This window comes from Euleptes europaea, chromosome 14 (assembly GCF_029931775.1).
Source record: "Euleptes europaea isolate rEulEur1 chromosome 14, rEulEur1.hap1, whole genome shotgun sequence".
NCBI lineage: Eukaryota > Metazoa > Chordata > Lepidosauria > Squamata > Sphaerodactylidae > Euleptes > Euleptes europaea.
In genome coordinates, this window is record NC_079325.1 from 60,308,491 (window position 1) to 60,330,413 (window position 21,923).

Below are 21,923 nucleotides of genomic sequence, written 5' to 3' on the forward strand. Positions count from 1 at the left end.
CTCCCTCCATTGGCATATCACCATCTTCTCCCAGCTCCTCAGAGACCCAGAGTGCCAAAGGGGATTGAAGGACCCTGAGGAACAACCGCAGCCATGTCCTTCGTCCATAGGTCAAGTAGGGTTTCGACAGGAACACCAGCCAAGTGTCAAGAATCCATCTGGATCCCTCAATCTTGGGGGGGGGGCAGCCATTCAGATCGATCCTCCACCTTGCAGAGGTTTGAAGGCTCTTCAAGTCCAACCTCACTATGGTCAAACCATGGCAAAGGAAGCACAGAGATATCCACCATTTCTAAACCATGTTGCATTTGACCAGTGTAGAAAATCAGACTGTGTGTACAGCTTGCTAAATGTGTGGGAACGAGGATGTCCTGCGTCAGCCCCATGGCTGTCAAGCTAAAACAGGAGACTCACAGATGCCTGAAACCCTGGAGAGGCCCTGCTGGTCTGAGTAGACAGTACTGACATTGATGGACCAAGGGTCTGATTCAGTATAGGGCAGCTTCATGAGCTCCCACAAGTCAGAGCTCACTACAACAGATGCCTGATGATGATGATGCATCTCACGGTACACAAAGACCTGCACCGCTCCTGACAGAAGGACTAAATATGAACGCCTTGGACTCAGGGGCAGATCCTGAAGCAAGCTGGTCAGTGAGGAGCCGAGCCAGGGCAGATCTTGGAGGGGAGGGGAGGAGGCAACATCTGGCATGGTGCAGGAAGACTTGACCGAGATTTTAGTCAGGAGATGTGGCTCCATAGTAGAGCATCTGCTTCACATACAGAAGGTCTCCAGTTCAGTCCCCACATCTGTAGCTAAAAGGGTCAAGTAGCGGGAGATGGGAGAAACCTCCAGCGGACGACAGGGGACGCTGCTGCCAGGCAGAGTGGGCTTAATGGTGCCAGAGCTTTGAATCCACAGAGCAGTGCAACAGAATCATCCCAGCAAAGCGCTATGGGGTTCATTGTCACAGGCAAAAACCCCCAGAGGTGATCAGAATTTGACTGTAATGCAAAATATTTGCCTCTGGTTCAATGATCAGGTGTGGATCCCCACGGGCAGATGGACCCCCCGCTTGTTATTAGCTCAGTCATTCCCCACTCACATACACAAGTTTGGGGGAAAGGGGGCCTGAGTCTCATAGGGTGTGCAAGTTCAGCAAGGAACGGACTTGAGCGACCCCACACATTCCACCCACCACCACTATCCCAAGGACTACTTGGAGGTGAGATATAAGCACATGAAAACTCATTACTTTCCACCTGGAACATTCCGATATGAGAAGAAGCCCTCGTTCCCCCCTACCCAAAAACCTGCAATGCCCTTCCAGCCCTGCCCCCCTTACCTCAAAGACTTCTTCATCCAGGATCCTGGTCCCAAATACAATTATGCCATTGACATCAATGATGGGGTGATCACTGCGGTCCAAGAACTTTGTGATCTTCTTTTTACAATCCAAAATCAAGGTGACGTTCTTCCTGTGCACGCTGATAGCTATCCGATGCCACCTGGGAAATAACAACGCCCATGAGAAGGTTAAGGAGAGACCCCTGACAGTAGCATGGATAAGGGAGATGGCAACGTGGATTCTACCCTCAGGCCCCACACCATCAGCACCACCCAGGTATTTATTTTTTATATCTTGTTTCTCCCCCATGGGGACCCAAAGAGTCTTATGCCATCTTTCTTTCCTCCTCCATTTTATCTCAACATCAACCCTGAGGGTTAGGTTAGCCTGAGAGAGATCTGACCAGCCCACCACTGACTTCCTGAGGAAAGTACAATCCACCGACTGCCTCCTAGAGAAAATCTCTCAGGCACTACGGACGTAACCCCACGGAGTTGGACTCCATCCGGAACATCATCCGTAATGATACCGCCACACACATTGCTACAGACTTTGCCACTTTGTCCTCACCCACAGTTGCTTCAGATTTGGCACCAGTTTGCCCCTTCAGATTAATGGCATAACCCACGACTCCACAGAATGCAAAGACATGCATGCCTGGCTGGAGCAAGGCCTCCTCCGCTTCTGCCCCATCAGTACCTCTCCGGTGCTTGAGATTTTAGCCATGACATTTTCATCCTCTGCAGCAGGGGTCCCCGACCTTTCTGAGCCTGCGGGCACCTTTGGAACTCTGACTCCGCGCGGTGAGCCCAGGCCACAAAACGGCTGCCTCAAGAGGTACAGCCAGCCACAAAATGGCTGCCACAGCTTGCCTTCAGTCTCAAGGAAGATCCTTGGACTCTGGGAGCAGCTGCTACCAAAGCAGCATTTTAAAAATCTGAATCACCAATCAAATCCCCAACAGCCAGTTAGAAGCCTTGCTGGGCAAAAGCCCCACGTGGCCCCACCCACTTTCTAAAAACACTTGTTGGCGGGCAACATGGCACTCATGGGCACCCCAGTGGGGATTCCTGCTCTGGACACTCGGGGAGGGCACTCTCGAGGAAGCCCACCAGGACTTCCAACAACTTTCGCTGCACCAAAATGGACACAACAGGACACATAAGTACAACTTTATACCCACCAACAGCCACACATATCTACATGCTTCCAGCTACCATCCTGAACAGCCGGCTACACAAAAGAGGTGGCAGCAGAACAACGCCTGCCATCACGCAGACCTTCCTGCTCGAACCAGTCCAGGTCAGTCCCCTATGGAAAAGTCCCTATGAGCACACATATGGCACTTAAAATTGCAGTATTCAGAAGAGTTGGTTTTGATATGCCGACTTTCTCTACCACTTAAGGGAGAACCGGCTTACAATCACCTTCTCTTCCCCTCCTCGCCACTGTGAGATAGGTGGGGCTGAGAGAGCTGTAACTAGCCCAAGGTCACCCAGCTGGCTTCATGTGCAGGAGTGGGGAAACAAATCCAGTTCACCGGATTAGCCTCCGCTGCTCATGTGGAGGAGCGGGGAATCAAACCCAGTTCACCAGATCAGACTCCACTGCTCCAAACCACTGCTCTTAACCGCTACACCACACAGGAACCAGGGGGAGAATATTTCAGTCCCTTGGGGAGGACACACAACCACTGACCCAAAATCCCCATTTTTCAGCAAAAAAACTTTGAAGGGAGGCTCCAGTGCAAAACTGCTGACCTAGAATTCATCATGACGTTTGATACAATCCCTTCCCTGGCAGTGCTCATTGCAAACATCGCTCCATGCTGTAAGCACTTGGTCACTGCAGCTCCAAGTACTAAATCAACTCATTTTCCAGAAAAGAGGCAGCACCTCCTCCAGTCACAGTTACTGAACTGACCAACTTGTCTGTCCTTTATGCCTGCAAAGTCACAACCGACATCCAGTAGGAGGCATAGCCTGCTTTTTGTGTTTCTGCAATCAACTGAATCTGTTCAAAACAGTGATCTCAACAAGTGATTGCAAATTTACCTAGATTCACAAGCTGACACCAACAGCACACAGAGACACCTAAGTAGTAAGTCTGAATTCAAATACTTCAAACAATTCTTCTCCTTTTGAAATTGGAATCAGTGGTAGCAGATGAATGGTGGTAGGGGAGTGTTGGCAACTGTGATGAAGACATCTAACCACGTGAAAAAACAGTGTAATTGTACAAATCAGATACGCCCATACAGTTCACCAAACAATCAGCTTTCAAATCAGGGCAACAAGTAACACATGGCCCGCACATGGCTTCCTATGTTCTCCTTGGCTTACCTACTCTGGTGTGAGCTTGTCGACCAGAAAGGGCGGCCAAACTCTCGCAAGAGAGAATGTTGTGAGACTTCAGGCGCTGGCCCGCACAACCCGCCAAGCGGCTTTTAAAGAGAGGCAGGCACCAGAGAGGGAAGGAGGCTCCCAGGCGGGGCAGTGGCTGGGCAGATGGCAGGAAAACAGCTGGCTGGATGGTGCTGGACAGACCATGAGGCTGAGTCCCTCCCCCCCGCCTCCACATCTGCCACCCAAGGCCACCATTTCTGGCCACCTCATTACAGAGCTCGCCCTGCTTCTGGCTGCGGAGAAGGCTTTCTGTGGCTCCTGCAGCCTGTGATGCAGCCTCAGCCACGCATGGCACTGCAGCCCCTGGGCCAGGGGGGTCCCTGACCTTTTTGAGCCTGTGGGCCCATTTGGAAATTCTGACACGGCATGGTTGACGCAGCCACAAAACGGATGCCACAGAATGGCAGCTGCAGGAGGCGGAGCCAGTTGCAAAATGAAGGCCACAGCTTAATGTCAGCAACTCAGTGTGGATCCTTGTGCTGCGGTGGCAGCTGCTGCCAAAGCAACATTTATAAAAAATCTACACAGCCAATCAGATTTCCAGGGGCCAGTCAGAATCCCTGGTGGGCCAAAGGGCTCCTGGGCCTGCCCACTTCCTAAAAACACTTGGTGGGCATCAAAAAAGGTGTGGGAGGGCACCATGTTGGGGACCCCTGCCCTACTGAATGCACCACCGTCAGCCCTCTCTCCAGCAACCTGGGGTGGGGAAGTGAAGAGGGTCTGGACAGCAACAACTGGACAGTGATCACAGTGGGAAGAGCCCAGCGCAAACCAGACCAAGCTTTAGAAGTGTTTGTAATGGACTCATCTTTCCTCCTGGCTCTAAAGGCCTCCAGCGTCCTCCTAAGTTCCAGCCGTGATGGGGCTGATAAAGACGTCACTCTAAAAACGTCTCGGCTGGATCTCTCCTGCCAGCCTCAGACTCCCAGGCCTCTCCACAGGTGAGTGTGTGTGTATGTGCGTGTGTGGACTTCTGGGGCCATGAGCCTGCTAGAGAGCAGCCGTAGCTCAGCCACTGCTGCTCACAGTACAGAATCTCCACACCAGGTGTTGCTGGACAGCCGAGCATCTCTGTACCTGTAGCTGGCACAGCTAATCGGTGTCACATGCTAGAAGGCAGGTGAGCCAAGCCACGGAAATACAAAAAGGGAGAAGAAGAGTAATCCCCACAGTCAGGAAGTGAGTCCCACAAAGCTCATTCCATATCAAATCAAGCAGAGAAGAACATGCAAAATAAGTAAAGCATGCACCATTCTCTGGATCTGCCATCCCTGAGTAAAAAGGCGAGCTACAAATCTCCTAAATAAATAACTAGCAGAATGCAGCTCTTCTTGGCTTATCCTTGTAGGTTCCAGCAAAACCACAGTAGCTGTGAAGTCTCCTTGTTCAGAGGCAGTCTACCTTTGACTGACTGGTGGCTAGGAGGCAACGGTGAGAAGGGCTGTGGTTTTTATACCCTTCCAATAAGGGTTCCACTACTGGCTGTTGTTGGGACCAGGGCTACCTTGGGCCAATCCACCCAGGTTTCATGTTTCCCAAACCGCCCCCACCCCCCGCTGCCAGTGTTTCTGATTCACTAGCATCATTCGCAGCCCAACCACAGACACGTGTGGCCCACACACCACTTACTTGCCATCGGAGAGATTGATGCCTCGGAAGAGTGGGTAATCCTCTGGGCTGGGCTTCCCTGCATGGTCTTCGTAGAGGAACACGGGGGACCTACCCAGCTCCACTCCCACCTGCTGGATGCCTTGCTCGTTGTAGATGGAGACCAAGAAGGACTGGCCTCCTTTCTTGGCTTTTACAGTGGTTAGGATTGAGAAATCTTCAGGGAATGGAGATGCTGGAATCAAAGGAGGGTGGGAGGAAGGTGTTTAGCTCTCTTTTGCAGTGCTACCAGGATTCCATCCAACGCCACAGTGCCTCGTAACACATGGAACTCCTTGCCACAACTCCTTGCCATGTCACAAGACATGAAGGTGCCCAATAGCTTAGAGTACTTATCAAATTTAATAAAGGAGTTGATAAATTCAAAGAAGCTGTGGCTATTAATTAGTGCTAGTTCTGAACTGCTGGGAGGGAAGGCAGCATGGTATGGCCCGATCTCATCAGATCTAGGAAGCTAAGCAGGGTCGGTACTTTGAAGAGAGACCACCAAGGAAGACTGTGCAGAGGAAGGTGATGGCAGACCACCTCTGCTTCTCACTTGCCTTGAAAGCCCCTACAATTTAACAGCATTTGTGTGTGTGTGTGTGTGTGTGTGTGTGTGTGTGTGTGTGTGTGTGTGTTAAGTGCAGTCAAGTCACTTCCAACTTATGGCGACCTTATGAATTAATGTCCTCCAAAATGTCCTACTATTACAGTCTTGCAGACTGAGGGCCGGGACTTCCTTCAGTGAGTTAATCCATCTCAATCAATCTGTATTGTTATAGTCAAAGACCAGCATATATACAAATGACAATCAACTATTAATCCATCTCATGTTGGGTCTTCCTCTTTTCCTGCTGCCTTCAACTCTTCCTACCATTACTGTCTTACTGAACTGCTAATAGCTCTGAAGGGAATCTCCTTACCAGATTCCCAGGGTTGGATTAAAGAAATGAACAGAGGCAGACCCCCCCTTGGTCCGCTGACTGTCTCTTCTTGAGGGGTGGTCCCAGCAGCAGCAGCTGCTGCCCTGGGTGTGCAGAGCCTTGCATTTCATTTCATTTCATTTCATTAACCTTTATTGGCATACCAAAAGACAGAAATAGAAAAAAAACAACAATATACCTCCAAAGGGCAATACATATAAGTTACAAGTCGGGTTAATAAAACTTTTCTTGTTCTTTAAGAACTCCTGTAAGAAATTCAGCCACAGTAGCCATAATTTTAGGATCATGGTCACTCAAAAGAAATTTGCATTTCACTTCATTACTCCTGTATGTCTTGTACTGGAGCAAAGTAGATAGCAGTTTATCCCGCAGTCACATAGAAGGGGCAATCTAAAAGGATGTGGTCAATTGTATCTAACAAGTTTAAACTGCATGTGCATAGGCGTTCATGTCTAGGGATCTGGAGGTATCGGCCTAAGAGCATCCTAGATGGGAATGAATTAACCCTAGCTAATAGAAAAGCACGGCGTTGAGAAGGTATCTCTAGGTTATCTAGATACCTAACCATTTTACCCGATCCATTATTAAGGCCTAGGGCCGCCGGAGAGCAGATGGGGGGAAGAGCTGGGTTAAAATTCTGCAATTCTATATCAAGGAGACGTTGCTTGATTCTTTTAAAGATGTAAGATTCATTGGCCAGAGCAAGATTATCTAAATCAATTCCAATTTGGCAGAGTCTAGATCTAATCAATATGTCCCATGAGAAATAATGAAGTTCACTTTTCAAGAAATATAAAAGGGAACCTGGCTCAGTTTGAAAATATAATTTGAGCCAATATCTTATTGTTTGAATCCAGGCTTTGGTGGCAATCAGGTTTTGCCCAGTTTCATGACAAATTGTGAAATATGAGACACATTTAGGTATCCCCAATATTTGTCTAAGAAATATGGCTTGGATGTTCTCCACTTCTTGATTAAGAGTTCCAAGCCATAAGGGAACTCCAAACAGAAGTTGGGGGAATATTTTCAAATTCAGGATTTTGATCACTGCAGGAACACACTGATTCCTCTTCGCGTAGAAAAACTGCTTGAGTTGATTTAAGGAAATCCTGGTGGCTTTAATAGTATTTTGTCGATGTATAGACCAATTGAGATTATAGTTATAAGTAATTTCCAAATACATATAGCTTTTAACTTGTTCAATTGAATCCTTCCCGATGTGCCATTTGTATGAGGACCATTTTTTGGAAAATACCACTACTTTTGATTTGGAGGAGTTAATAGAAAGTAAATTAAAATGGCAATAATTATTAAAAGCATCTAGATAACGTTGGAGGCCTACTTTAGTGAAAGAAAGAATGACGGTGTCGTCCGCATAAAGAAGTAGAGGTAAAGACTGGGACCCTAATTTAGGTGGATGACCATTAACTGAACCCAATGACTGCACTAGATCAGAAAGAAAAATATTAAAAAGTAGGGGAGCTAAAACACACCCTTGTTTAACGCCTCTTTGAATTAAATTTTCTTAGTCAGTCCACCATTAGGTGAGTATTTAACTTGGCAGGTGGTATTTAAGTGTAATTTCTTTAAAAGTATTAGCAGCCTGGGGTCAATTCCTAGATTTGACGATTTGTCCCACAGTTTCTCTCTAGGAATAGAGTCAAAAGCACTTTTTAGGTCTATGAAAGCTGCAAACAATTTCCCCCCACCTATCTTCATGTATTTTTCCACAAGAAAGGATAAAACGATACAGTGATCTAAAGATGATTTGTTCTTAGTGAATCCTATTTGCTCTGGGCCAATAATGGATTTAGCTTGAGACCACTCCGAAAGGCGGGTCTCAAGGTGTCTAGCATATAACTTGCCCAGTACTGATAGCAAGCTAATAGGACGATAATTTCCCGGTAGATTGGGGTCTCCCTTTTTATAGATTGGCATTAATATTGAGTTCAGCCATGAATCAGGAAGGATACCATAACGATCATTGATGTAAAAAGACTGGCTAGTAGTGGAGCCCACCAGTCAGCATATTTCTTAAAATGTTCGACAGGGAGCCCATCAGGACCTGGTGCTCGACCACTTTTTAGTTTAGAAATTAGGGTCATAATTTCTTCCCTACTTATTGCATGCCATGGAGGGATATTTGCGGGAATAATTTCCTCATTATCAGATGGAGGGACCACAGCATGGCCAAAGACGTTACAAAAATAATCAACCCATACTTGAGGCATAATACCTGAGTCAGGAGAGGGTTTGTTGTTTAATAGACAAGAAATGTTTTCCAAAAGATTTTACTGTCACTTGATTTCAGAGATAAAAAGAGCTGGTCCCATCTTTTTTGATAATAGGCTTTCTTTTTATTAACCACTAATTCCTGATAAGCTTTTTTTTGACGATAAATATTGCTCCATATCGATTGTTTGGCCTCCTTTCCTAGATTTCCCAAAAACCGATCGCAAATTCCTTTTTTGAGTTAAACATTCATGATCAAACCAGGTCGATGTTTCAAAAGTAGTTTTACGTATCGGTTTGGCTATAGAGCTACATTGCTCTATAACTTGAGAAAAGGCTATTAGCACCTCCTCATGAGAGGAAGAGCCAATTATGGACATCTTTAGTTTGGACAATAAGTCAGATTGGAGGATATTGAACAATTCGATTTCTGTAGATTCTGACCATTTAATCCTTGTCAGGATTAAAACCTTATTCGCATCAGGGGAGGGATTTAAAAAATTGAAGGTCTTTATTGGCAAGTTTAATAGAAATGAAAGGGGGAGATGATCACTTTCAGTACGGGTTTCAATATTCACTGACTTGACAAGGCAGCAAGTTCAAAGAGCATAAACCATAATCAATCACACTACAGCCTCTTGTAGATATAAAGGTGGAGTTTGTTGATGAAGGGAATTGTGGTAGTCCATTTAGGGTTATTAAGCTATGAGTCACACAGAACTCTATCAGTCTAACTCCAGCCTTATTATAAATTTTATCAGTAGAGTAATGAGGCAAACTTAATTGGGGAGGTAACAAGTCTTCCCCATCAAAACCCATAGAGGAGGACCATTCCTGCTGGTTTGACCCAATTCGAGCATTTAAATCTCCCAATAAAACAATTTGAGCCAACGGATGATTTTGAGCTATTTTAAAAGTAAATTTAGAGAGGTTGGACCACATAGTGTCCAAGTCCTTAATATTATTAGAGGGTGGCAGATAGGTATTAATCATAATAAGGCTCAGAGTAGGAGAGGAGAGTAATATTGCTTGAGCAAAACAATCACAATTTCCCAAAAAGGTTTGCTTAAAGAAGCTATTGTTCCTGATCAAACTGGCTGGCCGCATTTTGGGCGACCCATTGAGGACACTTTATAGGCTGGGAGGAGAAAAGTTTGGAAACCATTTATACTCAAGTCAGTAGCTTCCCAAGTTTCCTGTAGGAATATACCATCAAACCCTTTAAGAAAATTAATAAAATCAGTATCCTGTCTTTTGTTATTCCACCCAGCAATATTCCATGATAACAAATTAAAAGCTCTGTTATTACAGTCTGGAGATAGTCAATCCTTTTCTTCTATCAGATCAAGCTTTTTCAGAGGGTCATTAAAAATACAGCCATTTGATTGAGGTGGGATTAGAGTACCAATAGGCATTCCTAACGATTCCAAGACGATAGTAGGCTCAGTTGCATCCAATGGGGAAGATGGAGATATATTTGTCAGTTTTTGCAGAGAAGCAGTATAAGGGTCATCAGTGTCTGTCAAATCTGTTTCCTGGGTGAAATGAGGATCCGATGTAGTAGAAGGACTAACAGACTTTTTCATTTTTAGTGTTAATAAACGGTTTTTTTGTACATTCCAATCTCTCAATTACGTCTTGTTGTTCCTGGGCAGAGAGATCCCCAAATGAGAGTAAAAAGGAGTCTTCACTTAAGTTCTCCAGATTTTCTCTGGCTTGGGATGCCTGAGAAGGCAATTCTTCCACCTCAGAATCTGTTTGAATATTTTGTTGGGAGGGTGAGACCAGATTAACAGTCGCAGTAGTAAAGGGAGACTGAGTTGAAGGTAATGTGGGTAGAGGATAAGACAGAGGGATATTAGTTTCCATCTCCTTAGGGGACCCTTTTAAGTGGAGGTTCAAGGGTAAAGTTGTTAAAGTAGTCTGCTGAGCAGTAGCATGTTCGGCTTCCAAAATTTCAGTAGCTAGATATTTATTATGCGACGGGAAACATGGTGTCTGAAAAGTAACTCTGTGTGACCTTAAGTCCAAATCCATCTCATAATGAGCTCCATCCTGACACTTGGTTGCCAGATTCCCTGGCAATTTAAAGGTCCTGGAAATTCCGTCCTGAGATGATGATTGCAGAGAAGAAGAACCTTCACCATTTAGAGGATGATCAGATGGAATTACATTCGAATTGCCAGGTTTGATAGGGTTGACTCCATCTCTTGTCTGTTTCTGTTCTGTTCTAATATTACTGAGAGAGACTACTCCTGAAGCATCCTTTGTTGGCTTAAATAGAAAATCTTTTCCCCTTAACTTGAGGCACAGGGGAGCTTGCACACAGTTCTTAAAAACTCTGGTCACCCGAATTCCGTATTTCCTATATAAAATTTTTTGGAGGTGTAGCATCCTAGAAGGGATATCTCCATTTTTAAATTGTAGAACCAGTCTGTTATAAATTCCCACTCTGGAGAGTCTAAAATAGGAGCGTAGGGGTATAGTTGAGATATTGCAGTTAAGCAATTGGCTCAATGAAAGGGTAATAGCATTAAAATTGCTCCATCTATAGTAATCAGTCTGAGAATTAAAAGATAGCCAAATGGTTCCGTTGAAATGTCAGAGAAGCTGGTGGAGAATGCACCCGAAAATCCTCTTTCATATTTGGCAAGTCAGCTACAGTCAGTTTGTTTGGTTGAGGAAGTTCAAAGTCTGCCTTATCATTACGCATGTTAGGCTTGTTAAGGCTTACAAAACGGTCAATAGCTTCCCTCATGGAGCTTACTTCGGCTTCTATGTCCTTGACTTTAGCTAATAACATAGCCATGGATTGAGAGGTTAAAATTGCTTCCTTAGAGAATATATCCAGGAGTAATGCAGGTAATTGCTGGCAACAGTGTTGACGTGGGTTTAGATCAAGAGGCGTATCCTCCTCTTGCAAAACTCCCTCTTCATCACCCGGGAGTAATGGGGTTTCCATTTCTAAAGCAGCAAATCTGGTAACAAGTCTAATTACACCAGGTTGCGTTTCAGAGGCATTGTTGTCAAGGACGTACCTATCTATTTTTTGTTGTTTGCCAACTTTTAAGCCAGTTGTTTCAGAGGGGAAACGTCGGCGTTTTCTTGTAAACATAGTCTCCTTCAAGCCTTTAGAGATTTTTCCAGCCACCGTGTTACTGATTTATCTTTAAAACAATTCTAAAAAGACCCTGAGATTATTTCAGGTTTCAGACTGATAGTTAAAACACCCTCAGATAGTTAAAAGTTGTAAAAAGAGAAGATAAAAGTTTTCACTTGCGGAGAGAGTGTACTGGAGCTCCTAACGAGACGCCATCTTGCTACGTATCTCAGTCAAGTCACTTCCAACTTATGGCGACCTTATGAATTAATGTCCTCCAAAATGTCCTACTATTACAGTCTTGCAAACTGAGGGCTGGGACTTCCTTCAGTGAGTTAATCCATCTCAATCAATCTGTATTGTTATAGTCAAAGACCAGCATATATACAAATGACAATCAACTATTAATCCATCTCATGTTGGGTCTTCCTCTTTTCCTGCTGCCTTCAACTCTTCCTACCATTACTGTCTTACTGAACTGCTAATAGCTCTGAAGGGAATCTCCTTACCAGATTCCCAGGGTTGGATTAAAGAAATGAACAGAGGCAGACCCCCCCCCTCGGTCCGCTGACTGTCTCTTCTTGAGGGGTGGTCCCAGCAGCAGCAGCAGCCGCCCTGGGTGTGCAGAGCCTTGCATCTTTTGAGTGTGTCAGGCTGTCCGAGACACAGGGGCAGGGCTCACAGGAAAAGGGGGGGGGCGTTTTCGGACTCCTGGCTGGCAGAGACGGGTAAACTAGAAAGGTCCTATCAGAAGCATCCCTTTAAGTGCAAAGAGAACCCCCATTTGCCAGGCACGGCACCCACCTCCTGTGGAATTAATTTCTAATAGTGGGCAAGATGTGGTTACCATGTTTGCATTTGGTATCCTGGGTTGCAGTTCTAGTTGCAAAATCCAGTTGTTTGAGTTCACCACAAATGTAGAGAGACACCCAAGTACTGATCCCTCCCCGCCAAAAAAGCATCAGTGAGATGACCAGGAAGAAAGCGCTGTGGCACCTTAAAGAGATTGATCATGGAAGCAGATTTCCTAGGCAAGGGCCCACTCGACTCTGACGATGTGCGCTCTTACCCCGAAAGTCTTTGCCACAGCCATTTGTTCTTTAACATTTTCTTGTCTGGCAAGCACACAAGAAGGGGAAGGTGGCAGCCCCACAATTAGGGAACAACCTCCCCCAGGTAGATGTGCCTGCCCTCCTCACTGTTGATCTTCAGGAGGCAGGGGAAGACAGTTGTATGTAGGACAGCATTTGATTTCATTTTTATTTATTAGCAGTCCTAATTGAGGGGGGGTAATTGTGACCTTTTATGTGCTTTTTATAACTGTTGTTTTATTTATACTGTTTGTTTTTTTAATCATCATTTTATGTATATTGGCTTACAATATACATAAAATGATGATAAAAAACAATGAATACCACAAGGGAGAAAAGTGGCTAATAAATGTTTTAAATAAATACATAAATAACATGTTACAAGATTTCTTTGATGTTTCTCACTACCCAGGGTTTCTTCCAAGGATTCAGCTGGGCCTTCAAATTCCACCAACGCAGCCTGAATCTTAGATATTCAGAAATCCCACAGATAATTCTCTATCAGACTCCTACGCTTTGCCTTTGTTTCAATGGAAGGGGGAAAAATATCTCAAGCTTTTGTGTAAAATTTCTCATTCTTTTGAAACTCCATAACGGAGCAAAATTGGTTTCCTTGCAACCATCTCCTACCTATACAGAAGTTTAGGATGGGAAGCCTTTGCCTGCTCAACTCCTGCCCCAGGCCTGCTGCGGCTGCTACTGAAAGCAGGGGAGCCCGGATGGAAGCGGCCGCTAAGCAGTTAGCCAGCCAAAAAACTTTGGTTAACTGACTGGCCAAAACTGTAAAATAATGGTCAAGCGGTGTTAAAGCATTCAGTTTATTACAACAAAAAAGATGGTGATTTTTCTGTTCTAGTAGGGGTATTTTTCACGGTGGATTTTGCTTCGGTTTTGAATTGGAGCAAACAATAAACCGATTTAAATAGCTTTTTCATGGCAGCGCAGCTTCCCCCCCCCCCCCCGTCCCGATTCATTTTCGATTTTTCACGGGAGAAACAGCGCACTTTTCTGCGCTGCTTACGTCTGCTCCGCTCATGACTCACTGCTCCAAATCTGCCTAATCCCGCCCACTCTTCCCATGATCCTGCCTTGCTCCATTTGCCCCCCCTCGAGACTTTCACACATGCCTCCAGCTCGGCCGGGCTGCCCGGCTCCAAGAAGCTGTTATGGCTCTCTTGGGGCTTTTCCATGCCGCCGGCTGGGAAGGAAGTAGGGGAGAGGGCAGGGAGGAAGGAGAATGGCAGCAGCGGCTCCTCTTCCCTCAAGCCAGAATAAGACCCGGGGAGGGAGCCGCGTGCCGAACGGGCCAGCCAAGTTGCCGGCCGTTTATGCCTGGGAGGTCTCACCTTGGATTTGCCGCTCTCTAGATGCACATTTCCCCCATCCGAATTCTCAAAACCCTGCATGGGGAGCTTACTGTTGAGTTCTGAGAATTTGGATGGGGAAAATGTGCATCTGGGAAGGACGAGGGCTGCCCAGGGCCACCACCCGGTTAGCTGCCTCTCCTCTCCAGAAACCCCCCCCCCAACAGTCCCTGCCTGAAACCCGGAGGCACCCTTCCTCCCAATGTGTGTTATGCCTGGGAGGTCTCGCCTTGGATTTGCCGCTCTCTAGATGAACATTTCCCCCATCCGAATTCTCAAAACACTGCATGGGGCGCTTACTGTTGAGTTCTGAGAATTTGGATGGGGAAAATGCATCTGGAAATGTGCAAACCCAAGGCAAAACCTCCCGTGCATCAATGGCCAAGGAGCATCAGACCTCCTCCTCCGACCCCCGCCCGGGAACGGGTTAAACACCCACCCAGCCTCCCTCTGCGATCCCCCCACTCTTCCTCAACTTGGCGCCCTTCAGCCTGCCTTTCCAGCCCACCCCCGGGGTTCCCGAGCAGCTGGGCTCCCGGCCGTGGGTAGGGCCCGGCTGGCCGGTGAACTGCAGCGGCTCCCTCGCTCGGCTTGCTCCCGACGGCCAGGCTGAGAAGCCGCCGCCAGAGAGACCTCTGGCCCTTTTCTGCGCCAGCCCAACTGGTAAGCGGATCTGCTCCGAAAGGACGAGTGCTGCCGCTTTGGGGGGGGGGGAATTAAGCCTTCTGCCTGTCCTCTCCATACAATCTCTTGTAATCTCGACGCAGCGATTTGGTTTTAGTACGGGACTCAAGCGCAGAGTGATGATGGCCCTTCCGCGCCATCTCTGCGGCTATTTTCTCAAACACATCAATGTTGCGTTGCGATTTGAGCAGAGCCCGCTGCATCCTGTGCTCGCCCCATATGGAGAATAAATCGAGCATTTCTCGTTCCCTCCATGAAACACCACGGACATCAGTTGATTTTTGGCTTCCAGCCATCGAAAAAAAAATGCAGCTTCTTCAGTTGAGTTAGGATGAGCGTGCTTGCCCAAGAGGAAATACAAGAAATGGGTCAGCCTCTACCAACACAAAGCACATTCACGGCAGCGAGCGAGGTGCAAACCCTGTTCGCCATTGGGCAAGGGGGGGCAAGTGACCTGGACGTGTGATGCGATTGGCTCGAGCACCACAGCAATACAGCGGGACTTTTGAAACAAAGGAAATAACTTGAAATAGGCACACAATGCTGACCACTCCCGAAGCAAGCTACATCTGCTGGCCGCTGCACAAACTGAAACAAAAGGGGTGGTGTCTTCAACCAAGCACGAAACTCCCCCAGCCAATCGCCGTTCTTGGGGGAGGGGTCATTGCCCATCATGGGTGGTGGCAAATGAACCGAAGCAAAACTTCTTCATGGAATTCCGAGCCAAAAAATGCGCTGTAACAAAAAAGTACAGCGCAAAAGAGGTTTCAGTTGATGAGGGCTTAATGCGGGTTTTGTTGCTCGGTTCAGGAAAACTCGGCGCTCCAATGAATAATCAAAAATTTGGAGCGCCTCAAATCAGATTTTAAAACGCAGCAAAGCTCCGTGAAAAATTCCCCGTACAGGTAATACTTCAGCACTGGTGGTGGAAAATGCTTTCAAGTTGCAGCCGATTTATGGGACCCTGCAGGGTTTTCAAGGCAAGAGACGGCCAGAGGTGGTTTGCCATTTCCTAGACTTCCAGGTACTGACCAGGGCTGACCCTGCTTAGCTTCCAAAATTTGTATGATATCGGGCTAGCCTGGACCATCCAGGTCAGGGCAGATTTCAGCATTACTTGGCCATTATTTTACTTCGTCCACTCGGATTTGGGGCTGTGTGCTTGAAAAACAGAACAACCTCAAAATGTTAATGCTCTGCTGTGCTGGGAACCAAAGCAAAGCCCTCCGATTAGCCCAAACAACCACCTCCTTTGGGCTGGGAAGGAGGGGCCTTTAGTAAAGCCCCCCCCATTTCTTAGCCATGTGCTTGTGGCTTTCCTCCCGAACACCCTCAATTACCCACACTGTGGGTAAATCCCCACACTGCTTCCCTGAGAAAACTCCTTGGTAATTACTTGCATTGTCTTTCATTTGGAGTTGAAGTAACAGCTGGTTATTTGGACAATGTGTATTATTGAACAGAAAATAAAGGAAGGCATCACCAAGCCCTGGGCTTCCATCCAAGTGACACATCCAAAGTCTCAATTCTGCTCACCACTTTCCGAGGGTTTTGTAAGCACGCGCCCCCCCCCACCCGCCTTGTGCCACGGCTCAGCCCCCATCGCCAGTAACACTGCCAGGGCTTAACCACAGAATATGCAAATACAGAAATAGATGTACTTGGACATGTGCAGCCCCCCCCCCCAGAGATGTTTCACTGGTTTTATTGAAACATTTTTCTGCTTCCCTCAACATCCTTCCGGATGTTCACCCAGTCCTCTGTATCAGTCCTGAAACGACACTTCGACATGAAATGTCTTCGACATGTCAACTATCCTGCGGCTTTTCCGTTGGCACTACAGCTGCTGGTTCCGCCCACAGGCAACCAGGCTCCCACGTGGCAGTTTTCCCCACCTGTTCCCTGCCCTGCAGCAGCCATTTCCCACCTGCACCAGCAGGGAACTTTATTTGTGTGGGGGGGGGAGGGGGTTAAATCAGCAGTTAATATATTTGTTACCCATTCATTGCAGAGATATAAGGGGAGAGAAGCATCTCTGAATTGAAAAAGGCAGGAGACTAACTTTAAAACAAAAATGAAATCTGGAAATTCAAAGGACCTGGTAAACATATGGCTGTGTTAAAGCCATTTGCTATAATGTTATAGCAATTTGTCAATTAGCAACTTCAGACGATCCCCAAAAAGCTCCCCAGTGACATGGAAAGGGAAAGGGCCCAGGCGAGGGACTGATCAGCCGATGCTGATGTGAGCAGAACTGGGAACGAGCCGGACTTCCCCATCCACACAGCAAACACACATACAAAAATCGGAGGTGAAATCTGAGGCTGCTACCTACACAAAGCGTCCACTATAATGCAGTGAGGTCTGTGCAAATATTCTGGGATGCCGGCCTCATCGGACACGAAGCCCCTGCTGCTCAACCAGTTGTTTAACCCATTCACCTGACTCAGGAGCATCCCGAAGGATGTTTGACTCCAATGCTGGGATTGTGGGTACTGTCATGTCAGTGAATGAAAATTCCGCTCCAGTGTCAGTTGCTTAATTCAGGCCATCAAATAAAATAATGAATTGGCCCAGGTATAAATGTTACCCTCCATCTTTCTACTTGGGCAGCACGTGGACTTTGGGGGAAAAATATGCCATGATTAAACTTGCTCTTGGGTTATATGAGGGTTCCTGCTCATCAAAGCTGTTTTGGATCCTGGTTCCTGTTGGTGGGCAACAGGACCCAAATTATTATTTTTAATTACATTTAATAGTCTTAGAGAGCCAAGCAGTGGAACAGGTGTTACCCTCCACAGTCCTGGGCGTTTGGCAACCTGTATTTAGCAGCAGACAGCAGTCACATTTTGGAGTCTTGGGAAGGGGTGCAGTTATTTTACCCCACCCCCTTCAAGGGATGCTCCAGGACCACCGTTGTCTCTGGCCAATTCACTGGTTCCACACACTGGCTGCTTCCTGCGATCAACAACGGGACTGATCTGTCCCCTGGATGCGCTTGTGGCCAGCACAAAGCCCTCTGCTGTAGAAAGGGAGGTGTGGGGAAATGGCCCGAGCAGAGTTGATAAGTGCTGTGGTTACTACAGGGTAACAACAGATAACCACAGCGAATCCTCTTAAAATGCTTGGCTCTTTCACCATTTAAGTCTGACTTGGCTGAATCTTGGCTCCCCCACTGAAATCCAATCTCTGTCACTCACAACAAATACATGCACTTGAAATCTGAAATTATACCCTACCAAAATAGATTTCAGATTTTGGAAAACAGAGGGGGGAAATGAGTAGTGTCAGAGTATAATCTTAGAATAAAAGACAACGCTTCTTACCAGGGTAGAGCTGCTTGGTTGGAGCACTTAGCTGAGCATCTTTCGTTACTCGATATGCCACGTCAGCTTCTTTGGAGGACCTTCTGCTTGTGCAAAAACCTGTTGTCTTTGATATGCCATCAGGTAAATTGTGAAAATCTAATACCTTCAAGAGATCCGCAGGCTCTGCTGTAAAGAAAGAAGGGGAGAATCCAGAATCAACAGGTGAAAAGAAGGTACTGTTGCAAAGATCCAACACAGGCACCTGGAGATGGCGCCTGGAGATTTCCCATAATTACAACTGATCAGTTCCTCTGGAGAAAATGGCTGATTTGGAGGGTGGGCCCTGTGGCAGGGGCTCCACCTCAAATCTCTAGGCATTTCCTAACCCAGAGTTGGTAATCCTAAACACAGGGCAGAACAAAAAAAAGTGGAAGGGGGATGGAGACTCCAAAGTTGGCAAAGTTGTCATCTGAAAGGAGAGGGGGAGAAATTTCCCTTACAATAGGGCACTGCCTTGAAATACACTGGATTTGGGGTTTTTTTTAATCAGTTATCTGCACCATTCCTGTTATTAGATTGTTCTGTTTGTTCTGTTACTAATGATGCTCTCACCTCTCGTGTGCACTGCATTTTCTTTATCCTCCTAAACAGGCCTGTTTGGAACACAGTGCTATCCTAAGCATGACCAGTCCCTTGCAGAAGATGTGATGTGGGACAACAGACCCGCAAATCTGGGCCTAGCAGTTGGGGAGCAAAGAGATGCAAGATGAGCCTCTTTCCACCCGTAGGGCTCCCAACTTCCAAGCAGGGACTGAAGATCTTCCAGAAGTACAACTGATCTCCAAATTACAAATATCAGTTCCACTGGAAGAAATATGGGGACTCTACAGCATTATACCCTGCTGAGTTCCTTCCCCTCCCCAAACCCTGCTCTCTCCAGGCTCCACGCACAAATGTCCAGGAATTTTTCAACCCAAAGCTGGCAGCCCAAGAATACACTGCAGCAAAAAGGGCCAGAGAAAGACTGGCTCCTTCGTCACTGGGCAAGGCACCCTGCCCCGGTCACCGAAGAAATAGGAAAACAGTAAAACAGAGGAAACAGCCTGGATTCCAGAGGCCCCCAACAAGACCAGGCTGATTGACATGCCTACCTCTTGGTGGCACTTAAGGCCACACGATACATGACATTTTTGGCAAGGTGGGTTGAGGTTCCCCAGATTCAGCTTGCTTTCCATGCACAGAGAAGCTGCACAGAAAGGCATATTTAAGCATGGGAAGAGGAGGGACACCTGCCTTCCCCTCCATGCCATTTCCCCAAGCCAAAACTGCCCCTTCAGGGTGTTATTGGCATAACTTTGGAGCTGCACATGGAGTATGCAGATGAATGTGCATGCGCAGCTCCAAAGTTATGCCAATAACTCCCTTCTGGGGCAGTTTTGGCTGAGGAAAATGACACGGAGGGGAAGGCAGGTGCCCCTCCTCCCGCCACATCACAGTGCTGAGCAGAATTGGGCTCCCAAAGACTTTAAAAATGCATTTCCCCAGAGGTGCTGGGTGACCACAGGGAAAGCGAGCTGAATCCCAGGAAACCCAACAAAACTTACCCAAAAATGTAAGATGTGGCTTGGCCCTGAACGAGAAATGCATGAATGCTATCCGTTGAAAATTATCCTGCCTGAGGCAACTCCATATAAAATGCATGCTTCATGCTGTATCGTCTGCAATGGTGGTCTCTGCACACATGCCTGGCAGTACTGGAGAACAATCCTGTATAACCATGTGAACCTGCTCTGAAAGTAGGGAACTGAGGAGGTTCTGGGTCACAAAGAAGAGTGGGAGTGGGGGGGGGAGAGCCAGAGATCTCCCCCACTTCCTGCAGGCCACCCATACAATTACTTGGGGCAGCACAACAAGGCGCTGCCAATGCACTCCAGATATCAGTGGCAGGCAGGGTTGCCAGGCCTGCTGGCAGCACCCCCCCCCTGGGGTGCCCACAGGCACTCTGAGCAGCGCTGGGAGAAAAATAAAATTTAAAAAGTCACAACAGAGTTTCCGGTGCTTCCTAGAGCTACCCCCGGTGTCATTTCTGGGCCTATACGTGAGATCATGGCACATATAACGCTGCTCATCACCCTGTCCCCACCCCACCCCCCAGCAACTTTTAAAAGCAGATCAGGAGCCTGATTCAGCTCGGGAAAACAGCGCTGGGAGAGGCAGAAGCCCCTCCTCCCCTCACCCTGCAGTCCCGAGCCAAATCACACTCCTGAAGCAGTTTAAGAAGCAGTTCCCCAAAGCTGCTGTGTGGCTGCAGGGACAGAAAACTGGGCCTTGGGAACTAGGATCCGACTCCTTAACAACTTAATGTTTAAATTTCCTTTCTGTTAAAGTTTAGCTTTAATCCTTTGTTAGAAGAAGCTAGGGAGTCAGAGCACACACTCCAAACCAGTAATTTTGGCTGCCTTTTCCTGCCCTTTGCCACCTCTTCTTTTTTGAGATTCAACAACCAGAACTATATGTTATTTATTTGCATCATTTATAGTCTGGCTTTCTCACAGGGACTCAAGGCAGATTACATGTCAGCTCTAGCCCCGTGATAATTTCATGAACAAATTCCATGAGATGCTTAGTCCAGAAAATCAGGTTTATTCAGAAAAGTCAACAGGTTTCAGAAGCCTAAAAGTCAAATGGACTCTAATGCAGGTGATAGGCGGTTACAGAACATAAGTAGCAAAACGAAGACAGATAACAGGGCACCATGGCAACCACCACCACCACCACCACCCCGGAGACCAAAGGAGACCCACGGGGCACTCAGCGCTTCGCACGGTGCTAAGTCTAAACAGAGGACAAGGGGAGACCTTGAATGAAGAACACAACAGCAGCTGCTCCCAACCACAGCATACCATTCCCAGGACTTGCTCCTGACATTACACAGGGCAAGACTGTGGCCCAAATTTATCATCCATAAATTTCACTACCTTGTTATTCATCCCTAGTTCTGCATAACTTATCCATAAGCTAAATAGCTCCAGTCCCATCAGAGTTCCCTTCGGTACCCAACTGCTAACATCCTTCTACTGCAGAGAAATCTGTCCACTTATGCTAACTCTGCTTCCTTTTTTTGTTTTTTGCCAGTTACCAAACCATGAAAGGACACACCCTCTTATCTGACAATTGTTGTTTACTTAAGGCTGATTAACATTTGACAAAGGTCTCAAGGGCCACCACAACAACTTTTGATCAGATGTGCACCCAGACTTCTTCACTCTGACGTGGGCCTGGTTCAGATTGAGACTGCTGTCAAAGGGGAGAAAGGACATAAAGCCTTTCTCCACACATCATTATCCCAACTTGAAATGGCACTGGAGAGCCGCTATTTGTCCCACTGGGGAAACCTGCATGTACTGATGGGTACACATAACCTTTCCGAACAGTACAACCAGCAGTTCCCCAGGGCCATTTCAGGTCAGTAAAAATGATACAGGTAGAAGGCTTCAGTCCCTGATCTGAATTGGGCTTTTGTGTACTGGGAGTCAAGTCCCAAGAATAGAACTCCCAGAACACATCTGAATGACAGACACTTGGTGGCCACAAGGACTTTGTCACATATGGTTAAGTCCTCAGATACCTTTGGGAAGGCACTTTGTCAAATGGTTCTAGTGGATGAACCCTGCTTGCTGACAAGCTCAAAGAGGCAGGATTGCTCTTTACAGAAGCCATGATGACTCCTCTTCAGCAAGGCTTGTTCTTCTATGTGTTGAATAACCTGTTGCCATTTTCTTCCAATTTGCCCAGA

The 21,923-nt window shown here is 46.8% G+C and overlaps 1 protein-coding gene across 1 annotated transcript in view; it reads right to left on the minus strand.

The window, feature by feature from the left end:
• The window catches only part of COL5A1 (collagen type V alpha 1 chain), a 325,021-nt gene that overhangs the window by 231,490 nt on the left and 71,608 nt on the right, over positions 1 to 21,923 (minus strand). Inside the window, exons 2-4 of the mRNA XM_056859974.1 lie at positions 18,146 to 18,313; positions 5,384 to 5,597; positions 1,347 to 1,509 (exon numbers count right to left, since the gene is read on the minus strand). Of these exons, the coding sequence (XP_056715952.1) occupies positions 1,347 to 1,509; positions 5,384 to 5,597; positions 18,146 to 18,313 (545 nt within the window). The remainder of the gene's footprint in view (positions 1 to 1,346; positions 1,510 to 5,383; positions 5,598 to 18,145; positions 18,314 to 21,923) is intronic.